The sequence below is a fragment of the Camellia sinensis genome, chromosome 8, assembly GCF_055761805.1.
Source record: "Camellia sinensis isolate YWXY chromosome 8, ASM5576180v1, whole genome shotgun sequence".
Classification (NCBI taxonomy): Eukaryota; Viridiplantae; Streptophyta; class Magnoliopsida; order Ericales; family Theaceae; genus Camellia; species Camellia sinensis.
The window spans coordinates 89,385,223-89,395,941 of record NC_138968.1 but is presented as its reverse complement, the minus strand read 5'-3'; the positions used below and the strand labels follow the sequence as shown (position 1 = coordinate 89,395,941).

Here is a 10,719-nt window from a genome sequence, read left to right as displayed (position 1 = left end):
TCCACTTCTCCTTCCGCGCCTTCTTCCAATCGTTCGTTCTCTCCTTGTCTCCTACGTCTAGCCATTTTTTAAAGTGTCCCACTGGGCGTGCCAAAAATATATGTTGGCTTTTTGGCTTTCGAAGGTTAATTTTGTAATTATGAGCGTGCCAGCAAGGATCAATCAGTCCTTACAGAATTGTAATTGCCAAACAATTATTCAGACGATTGTGTTATGGTTCTTTTGGCCTCAATAAAGAGGACTTTTACTGATGGCTTACTGGTAATTTGACTTCAGAGAACTTGAGCATAAGAACAGTTAAATAAACTGAAGCATTTCATTAGTATGAAAAACTTACAATGATCTTAGTTCCGTAGAGAATTACAGCGGCAATATACTCGAAAACTACTCCTACAAATGAAGTGCAGCGCAGGAACTTAAAGTACAGAAATATAAAGGACAGGAAATAACACTGAAATATGTAAAGTAATTCTTTAGATCTTTCTTCCTCCTCTTCTCTGAAGTCTTTCCTGCTATTTATACTCTCCGAAGATAACCATCGAATTGTACTTCAAACCGTCAAACTACTCCTCCGTAATCGCTGATCATGCTACCTTATAAGTAGTTCCACTACGCCTTCACTTGCAGTTAGGCTTCCCCCCTATATTCGAATTTGAATGTGAGCAACCGTTGAAGCCACGTCACCGCTACTACTCAGATCTTATAACAACCAATATTAACTGCCACGTGTATGATCAGGATCGAAGACCTGCCTGGTCTCCCCATATTACCCTTACTTTGCCACGCGTCGAATTGTCACTGGTTAGCACAAAATGTGTAGCCAACAGATTTGCTCTCAACATGGAATATTCTTGATTGTAATCATAATCAGCTATGCACCTTTTTGATGAAAATGAGGGAATGAATCTATTCAATGAATATTATATACATAGTCAACTGATATATATATATCTATGTATATAAGAAACTCTTTCTTGTTATGGCTTGTCATTTTTTACCTATTTTGTCATTTTATTTTGGATAATTTACTAATAGTAACCTATATATTGAGTAAAGGTTTTTTCGTAATTATATAAACATTTTTGGTCAATTATGCAATAGATTTTTTTGTAATTATGCAAACATTCTTAGTCAATTATGAAATAGATTTTTTGTAATTACGCAAATATTTTTGGTCAATTATAAAACATAAATCTTTTATTCATTAACAAATTACAAATACACCCATAAAATTTGTTTAAACTATGAATCAGTCCTATAATACTAGAAATTACAACTATCGTTTGTTATAAATTTTAATTTAACACCATACCCAAGCGGAGAAAAAAAAAAAACTATTCTCTTATGCAATAATAAATCATCAAGATTGTTTATTGAAAAATATTTCTCATATCATGAAAAATTATTAATGGACTTAATGGTTTATTTATTAACAAAATGGTTAACTGAAAAATATTTTTCATATCATTAAAAATAGTTAATTTACTTAATGATTTACTTATGAATAAAATTGATTATTTATTATGTGAGTATGATTTATGTATTAATAAAATTACTCATTTATATATATATATATATATGTGTGTGTGTGTGTGTGTGTGTGTGCGCGCGCGCGCGTGTGTGTGTGTATTTTGTTCTGCTTCTTTTAGTGACTTAACTTAGCAGTTTTTTTTTTTTTTTTTAGATGAGAGAATTATCTTAATATTTGTTTTATATTTATTTGTTAAGAAAAGTTACACACCATAATTTGGTTTTTTTTGATAAATTCATAAGAAATGTTAAAGATTCGTAAATTCACCCAAAATGATATAGTAATAGAATTGGAGTCGACATCATCAGGTGTATAATATATCAAAAAATGATGCATATCATATCACATAATTCTATCATATTTGTAATGATTTATTCTATTCAATTTCACAAAAATAATATTTAAGTTTTAAAAAAAATATCAAAATACAAAACTTAAACATATTGTACTAATAGTCCGTGCATTTTTTTTTTGTGCCTATTTTGCCCTTTCATTTTGAATAATTTACCAATGGTGACCTATATGTTGAGTAAAGGTTTTTTTTCGTAATTATGTAAACATTTTCGCTCAATTATGCAAACATTCTTAGTCAATTATGAAATAGAATTTTTCGTAATTATGCAAATATTCTTAGTCAATTATGAACTTAAATCTTTTATTCATTAACAAATTACAAATACGCTCATAAAATTTGTTTAAACTATGAATCGATCCTGTAATATTATAAATTACAACTATCGTTTGTTATAAATTTTAATTTAATACCATACCCAAGGAAGAAAAAAAAAACAACTATTCTCCTATGCAATAATAAATTATCAAATTGTTTATTGAAAAATATTTTTCATATCATGAAAAATTGTTAATGGACTTAATAATTTATTTATTAACAAAATGGTTAACTGAAAAAATATTTTTCATATCATTAAAAATTATTAATTTATTTCATGATTTACTTATGAATAAAATTGTTCATTTATTATGCGAGTTTGATTTATGTATTAACAAAATTAGTCATAAGTCATATATGTGTGTGTGTGTGTGTGTATTTTGTTCTGCTTCTTTATTAGTTCAGTGACTTATCTTAGTAGTTTTTTTTAGATGGGAGAATTATCTTAGTATTTGTTTTATATTTATCTGTTGAGAAAAGTTACACACCATAATTTTATTTATTTTTTGTTTTTTTTTTGATTAATTTATAAGAAATGTTAAAGATTCATAAATTTACCCGAAATTGCATGGTAATAGAATTGGAGTCGACATCATCAGGTGTATAACAAATCAAAAAATGATACATATCATACCACATAATTCTATCATATATGTAATGATTTATTCTATTCAATTTCATAAAAATAATGTTTAAATTTTAAAACAATTATCAAAATACAAACTTAAACATATAGTACTAATAGCCCGTGCCTTGAATGGCCCTGTGTAAACTACTATATATATATATATATAAGTTGTATTACAAGTCTCACTAACTATTTACTAACAACCTAACAACCTAACCACTCATCTAACTAACTAATATAATCTTGTTACAAGGGAATTACTGTAGTACATCTCTGGAGTATGTTGTTATATGCTACACTAATTCTCTTCTTTGCAACTTGTAGAATATCTTTCTTATCATTCCCTCTCAAGCTAAGAGGTGGAGGATAGACCATTAGCTTGGAAGCAAGAAATAAAAAACTGTGAGTAGAGAGGGGCTTGGTGAACAAATCAGCCAACTAGTCAGATGTGGGAATGTTTTTTAACTCTATTGGCAGCAACCTTCTCTCGAACAAAATGGAAATCCACCTCAATGTGCTTTGAGTGACTGTGAAAGACATGATTAGTAGCCAGAGAAAGAGAGTAAATTGATTGTCACACCAACTAACTGTAGGAGACGATTGAGGAGCTGAAAAATTAGTGAGTGGCATTTGTAACCAAGTAACCTCAATTGCAGTGTGAGCAAGAGATCGATCTTTAGCCTCTATGGATGAGCGACTAACAGTAGATTGCTTCTTGGAGGACCAAAAGATGAGGTTAGATCCCAAATAAACACAATAACCAAAAGTTGATCTTCGATCAGTAGAATTCCCAGCCAGTCAGAGTCAGTGTAAGCTCAAAGTTGAAATGTACTAGAGGTAAAATGAAGACCGTATGTGAAGGTGCCCTTAACATATCGCAAGATGCTTTTGACAGCTGCAAAATGGTCCATAATTGGAGAGTGCATGTGTTGACAAGCTTTGTTGACTGCAAGAGAGAGCTCAGACCTGGTGATAGTAAGGTATTGAAGGGTACCAACAATACTTATATAGAGAAATGGTTGAGGACAAGGAAGAGAATAAGCAGGAGACAAGGGAGGTTTAACAGATACTGGGGTAGCATGAGGTTTACAATCAATCATCCCTGATTTGGCAAGCAAGTCTGCAACATACTTGTGCTGAGACAGAAAGAAACCATTCAACGTTAATTGGACTAAGATACCAAGAAAGTAGGAAATATCACCAAGCTCTTTCATAGAAAAACTTGGTGCATATGAGATAGAAGTTGGTGAAGATAACAAGAATCAGAACCTGTAAGGAGAATATAATCAACATAAATGAGAACATAAGTAATGGAGGAAGAGGTTTTATGTACAAAGAGAGAAGAATCACAAAGACTTTGGATAAAGCCTTAAGAAAGGAGAAAATAACTGAAGGTACACTACAACAATTAACACTTTTAGCAACAAAAAAATTGGTCGCTAAAAGTCTATTTTTGGTTGGCAAAAGTTATTCGCGACCAATTTTTTTGGTCGCTAGTTTGGTCACCAATTGAGGGTCGGCAAAAGTAATTCGCGACCAAAATTTTCATTGGTCGGCAAAAGTTGGATTTGCCGACTAATTTTTTGATCGCTAAATATTTAATTACCGCGACTAATTCATTTTGTCGCTAAAACACTTTGGTCGCGAAAAGTCGCCTTTTGCCGACCAAATTTCTTAGTCGCCAATTGACACATGTCATGACCAAAAAGTTTGGTCGCCAATTGTGACAGTTCGAGACCAAAAATTTTGGTCGCCAACTGTGACATTGTGCGACCAAAATTAGATTGGTCGCCAATTGTTACTTTTCGCGACCAAAACTGTTGGTCGGCAAAAGTGAGTTTCCACGACCAACATAATTTTTGGTCGGCAATAGATGTATTTTTTGCGACCAAAACTCTTGGTCAGCAATTGTCATTTTTCGCGAAAAAAAAATAATTTATTTGTCGCGACTAATAAATTGGTCGCCAAAGCAGTAAAATAATACACCTGTAATATTTAGCGAATTCATAATCAAAATAGGACGAATTCATTATCAAAACAGGTCTTATTATAAAATTTTCTATATCCAAGTTTCAACACATAACTCTGCAGCAGCAACATTGATTCCAAAAACAAGGAACAATTCACAAAACCCTATTCTAAACCCCAAAAAATAAAAAACAATTCATTCCAACAAAAATTAAATATAATTAGCATCAATTTCAAAAAAAAAAGAACATCTGGTGTTAACAAGGTTGAGTATTGTTCAGTATTGTTGTTGTTTTTTATGTAGGGCATCCAGCTCCTTTTTGGCCTCTGCAAATCTCTCTTTGTCGTACGTGTCAACAAGGTAAACTACAGAATCCACCTGCATGATGATCAAAAATTATATACTATTTGTGAACACTAAGCACTGAGCAGTTATATTTATTTCCTGGACAGTTATAAAATAAAACATTGAATCATAAAAGAGAAGCTTCCGTGTGCTAACTTTCGCTAGGAAGTTTAGTTTATTTAGTTCTTTAGCAGATGGTGATGACTTTTATTGAATTAAAAGTCTGTTGCTCCTAGTTTCGTAGGAGTAAAAGAAGGAACCATTATTTTAAAGAGATAACAAGATTTTAGCCAATTACATTTCTCACCCTGATTGCAGTTTGAAACACATGCATATATGATTAACCAAATGAAAAGGATTACACTATGAAGAGATGATGGTCCAACAATCATAAGTTCATATATGTATTGTGAAGTATACGAGCCAACAGCATCACATGATAGCCATAGACATGCACAGTGAAGGTCTAGCTCTTCTTTTTTCATTTTCATATTTTTAACAGGTCTAAGTGTGTTTTATGACAAAAAGCCAAAAGTATAAGCTAGAGGAGATCTCTCTTACAGTGTCTGGTTCCATTTCAGCTGGTGACAGCAATCTATCAAAACAATGTCCAGATATTGTACAAACCAAAAGCTCATTTGTAGGGTCGAAAACAGCTTCTCTATATGTATCATCACAAACTGCATGAACAAAAAACATAAACCATTAATAAAAATCTATGTAATTGTACTTATTAAACAAACAAACAAGGTTGCCACATTCAATAACCACAACTAGTGTTTCATACCATGAACCTGCCTAGTCTTCTCACAAACAAATACATCTCCAATTTGATAGTAAGTACATGTTTCTCCAGAGCAATCATGGTCCAAGACCACCTTATCAGTCAGGCCTCTGCGGCTTTTCCATATAGACACTTGATCAGTAAGAGTCTTGTCAAGAATAATCCGGTCATCATTCACCTTCAGATATATAAAGAGAGGGGGGGGAAAAAAAGGAATAAATAGTAATCCCTATGCATGGTTCATCCACTATGGCAAGTACAAAGAAAAAATAATGTAAACAAACCTCCAATAAGCTTCCAACATAATTCATCTGAGAGAGAAAGAGAGAGAGAATTGGAGAGTTGTTTGGGGAGGTGGAGGATAAGAAAGAATGCGACATGTTTGCGGTTATCAAACTATCATTAATAAATATTTTCAAGGAGTCCAATATCCAAAATCCTATACCCCCACCCTCCCACCACCAGACAGGGGAAAAAAAGGGATTCATGCATTAGCAAGTTATGGATTAGATTCCAAGGCCTATTGATTTGTACAAAGTTTACAAGAAAGAATGAAAGACAGTGATTCCCCAAATACCCTATTTAAATCTTAGAAGGCAAAAGTTTCAGCCCAATAGCTACCCCTGTTTACCTGAGAAGGAAGAGGTGTTTGGCTTCTCTTTGCTGCCTGCATTTGGACATAAATCTTAAAATCTGCCCATGACAAGAGACTTTTCACTATTCCAGACTTGGACACTGCAGGAGAATTGACCACAAAAGCATCAAAATTACGCTCACAAAAGGAGTAAACAGCTTTTCTTTTTTAAAATTTATAATAATAATAATAATAAAATAATAAAACAAACCTTTCTTCAGGAACTCCTGTGAAAGTTCACATTTTGACCCAAAACTGCGTTGGCGAATTGTCAAAGTCTCTTTGGTTTGAGAATCAAAAGCTGGGTTGTCAATAAGAGCATTGACAAAAAGAAATTAAGTTAAAACTTATCAATTCACAAGATAAGATCATATCGTAACTTGAGAAATAGTATAGCATACATGCAATTTTTAACATCAATGAAATTAAGTAAATTCATCTGGCAGCAGGTGCACAAAGACAATGAGTAGTTGCAGCAAGACAAATCAATGTGATTAACTTCAGTTGTTACTAGGACAGAGGGTAGTGATAGCGAGGATAGTGAAATTGATACAAGTTAATCTTGACTTAGGACTTAAGAAAACATGTGGCCCTAGAAATGTACAGTCAGATAGCCAATTCGAAACAGTGTCCAGAAGGCTCTGTTCAGAAAGGATAAATGAGATAGGGTGTAAATGGTTTAATGAAAATAAGAGTCTTTATAAAATTACAAAGTCAGAGATGTGGTGTGTGCACCATCAAAAAGTTAGAAAACATGTGAAAAAAGCTATTATTAAACAAGAAGGTTAATGCTGATCACCTAAATTACAGAATAGAAGGGCCATCTAATACAACCAAAAAAGAAAAAAAAAAAAAAGGTAGACATTGAAAATCACAAATTTTAAGTGTTCATTGCATCCACTCGAAACAATAAAATCTTACTAGTTATAGATTTAAAAGGGTATGAATAGAGATAGAGAAGCAAACCTAGTAACTATAATGACTATTAAAGTACTCAATTGAGAATTCCAAATACTTTCTTTTCAGCATAGCATCAATCAAGATCCTCTTTAGGGAGTTACTAACTTAACTATTTGCCAACCAAAATCAACCAAATTTCTGATCATATCCTATTGGCTGAGCAATTCTTTTTTTGGCACATATTGGCTGTGCAATTCATTTGAGCACTAATCATGCCTTGAACAAGCACTGCAGTTCCAGACAACAAAAGAGGCAGATAGATGCTTAAAGAATTTACCTCTGTGTAAACTCCTGCAAAACCACTTAGAAGTGCCATAACCTGCAATTGTTAAAAGGAAGTATCAAGTGATAATAAGAATCAGGCTTTTCCCTTTAATTGAGGAGATTAAGCTTAAAAACATCAACAATTCACAATGGCCATCACCCAACCTTGATAAGGAGTTTGAAGGACTCTATCAGAACTGCACAAACAATCTCACTTTGTAAGAAATAGCCAATAATAAAGAAAAATAAATAAATTATAGATGATATCCAAAATAAATTATAGATGATATCCAAAACTACAAAGAAAGGAACAATGTCCCTTTGTTCTCAACCATGGCAACATGAATAAAGAAACTGATATATAATTCAAAGTCATTAAGAAATACGTTTAGGTATAAGCAGAACATCAGTAATTCAAAGATTTTCATTCATCACTTGGTTACGAGCCAGGGCCTGCATATCATGGATACTCATCGTTCATGCCAGTCCAACTGAACCAATCCAACAACAGTTTTAAAGAAATTTTCAAGGCCAATGCTCCAAATAGACTAGTAAAACAATGTGTTTTAACAAACTCTAAACAAAGCAAATTTGAAAACCCATCAAAAACACAATTAAAAAATGGCCAGGATCACTCTTACGAAGAATTAAGTTGTGCTGTGGTGCACCCTGCACATAATAGAATGAAAGCAGCCCATTGAATCTCGCTTAACCTGAAAGAGAACACAATATCTAATAAGTGTCTAAGTGGCCTTTTCATTTGGTGTTTCTTCTCAAATAAACCTTGAGGATTTAATACTATGTTCTTTGCAATTACTCAGATTAACATTAGTAGCTGAGTTTACTTCTCATTGGTGGATAAATAGCCCAGCTTGTGGATGCTTTCATTCATGTTAGTCATGATCACAAAAAATAATGTCAACATGGAAACATAATAAAAATGATAAAGAAATTGTTCTTGTTCAATTTTTCCCTTCTCTCTTTTGTATGAAGACCATAATTTCCTGACATTTAGATAAAGTTGTTGTAAAAGTAGTTTAAGCAAGTTTTTGTGAGCTAGTAATGCCTCATGATTTAAGCCTCAAGATAGCAGCAGATAGGCCATACACACAAACAATAGCAGCATAACAGCGTCAAGACTGTATTTGAACATAGCAACAAGCAGCATAGCAGATAGGGCACACAGACAACATCAACTGATGCAGGGCACACTAGAGAGCAGCAGCTCAGATCATTATTTATTCCCTTCGTGATATGTATATTTATTTATGCATATAAGAAAAAACTTCTAAGAGGGAGAGGTGATGGCATGCAATGTAGGTTACAAAGATCATTACATGATAGGAAGGTTCAGGGGATACAAGTTCTTTTGAAACTGTTGTATCAGGAGCTTAGTACAAGGCTCGAAGGAAGATGACATTGGTTGGTACTCCAAATTGAGGAAATTAGAAGTGAAGTCTTATTACAAGTTGGAGGGTGACACACTTCACTTTCCTTGGAAAGGGATTTGAAAATTTGAAGGGCCCTTCTCAGTTGGTCTTTTTTGCAGGGAGATATCCCAGGTGAAAATTCTTGTAGTAGATAATCTGGTCAAAAGCAGAAAAACTATTCCTAATTGGTGTTGCAAGTGCAAAGAGGGTGGGTCTGTCTGTGGATCATCTTCTTATATACTGTTGGATGGATTGAAATATTTGAGTTGTGTCCCTTTTTTGGGTGCCTTGAGTGTTCCTAAAGATGGTAGTGGTTATGTTACTTGGTTGGAAATGAGGCTTTTTACCCAAACAGAGAAAGAAAGCTTTGAACTGAGTTTTTCTTTTGTTTCTATGAAAGTAGAATTATGAATCTTTTGTGTTCTTGGTAAGAGCATTTCATAAAAGAGGTTCAGTTGCTTTCTCAACCACCTCCATAGTCTCAGGACAACACAAACGATCATCAAAATAACACCATCTTAGCAATGAGACCAATATTCTAAAAAATTACAAGCTAATTATATCCACTTTAACAAACAAATGAAGCATTTCATACTAAACATACTTAGTGTATGGATGCCCACGTCAACAAGTAAACACATGTGCACAGACACAAAAACCCACACACTTTACACTCACATTGTTAATTGAAGTCTGGAAGTTTACCCAAACAGAATGAATTAAATGGACTTTCCTGTTTGGCCCACCATATCTGCATAAGAACTACAAACAACAGTTTGAACATCAGTCAATGAATTAAAATAAACTATCATGTCCAAAGAAAATATAAAAATGAAAGAGAGAGAGAGAGAGAGAGAGAGAGAGAGAGAATGGGCACACATTGGCCAAAGCATTTAACTTTTTCGAGGAAGGGGAGTTCTCTTTTCTAATATTCCAAACCAAGGCAACCTGTACTTTTCCTGAAATTAAACAATAGACTTAATAATCTAAAAGGCCCTGGATAGACCAGTTCAAATACAAAATTTCACATTCTAAATTTAGGTACTCAGGTAGTGACCATTTCTATATCTTTCAGCATAAGGAAGGGATGTGTTGTATGTGGTCACAGCCATCTGTATACAAAATCATCTTCCATTACAAAAGCAAAAATTGCAAATCACAACCACTCAACTTTATCCATAATAAAATTCTAGGAAAATTGTATTGGCATTACGCAATTATTCACCTAAACATAACGCAATTCACCTGTCCCCTGGTCTTCATCATATGGTTCTACATTTAACTCAACAATACCTAAAAAAATAAAATTAAATCGAAAACAATCAATAGAAATTTTAGACAGAAATACATCCATTATGATGTACCTGTGGCATTTTTAAAATCGATTCTAGATTAAAATGAAAGATTTAGGACATAGAACAAGCCTTGCTTTAGGAGTTCAACAGCAGCACTAATGTTTGGATTGTGAGCTGTACAACCAAGAACACGAACCTTAGAATATAAT

The 10,719-nt window shown here is 33.3% G+C and overlaps 1 protein-coding gene across 1 annotated transcript; it reads right to left on the bottom strand.

Moving 5' to 3' along the window:
- Positions 1–4,858: 4,858 nt before the first annotated feature.
- Positions 4,859–10,371, bottom strand: LOC114258964 (uncharacterized). Its single transcript, XM_082882991.1, has 11 exons — positions 10,273–10,371; positions 10,095–10,174; positions 9,894–9,977; positions 8,427–8,498; positions 7,951–7,982; positions 7,799–7,840; positions 6,773–6,862; positions 6,559–6,662; positions 5,931–6,105; positions 5,705–5,823; positions 4,859–5,176 (listed from the first exon to the last, which is right to left on the bottom strand). Coding segments are annotated over exons 3-11 (738 nt in total). The 5' UTR covers positions 9,896–9,977; positions 10,095–10,174; positions 10,273–10,371; the 3' UTR covers positions 4,859–5,074.
- Positions 10,372–10,719: the final 348 nt, after the last annotated feature.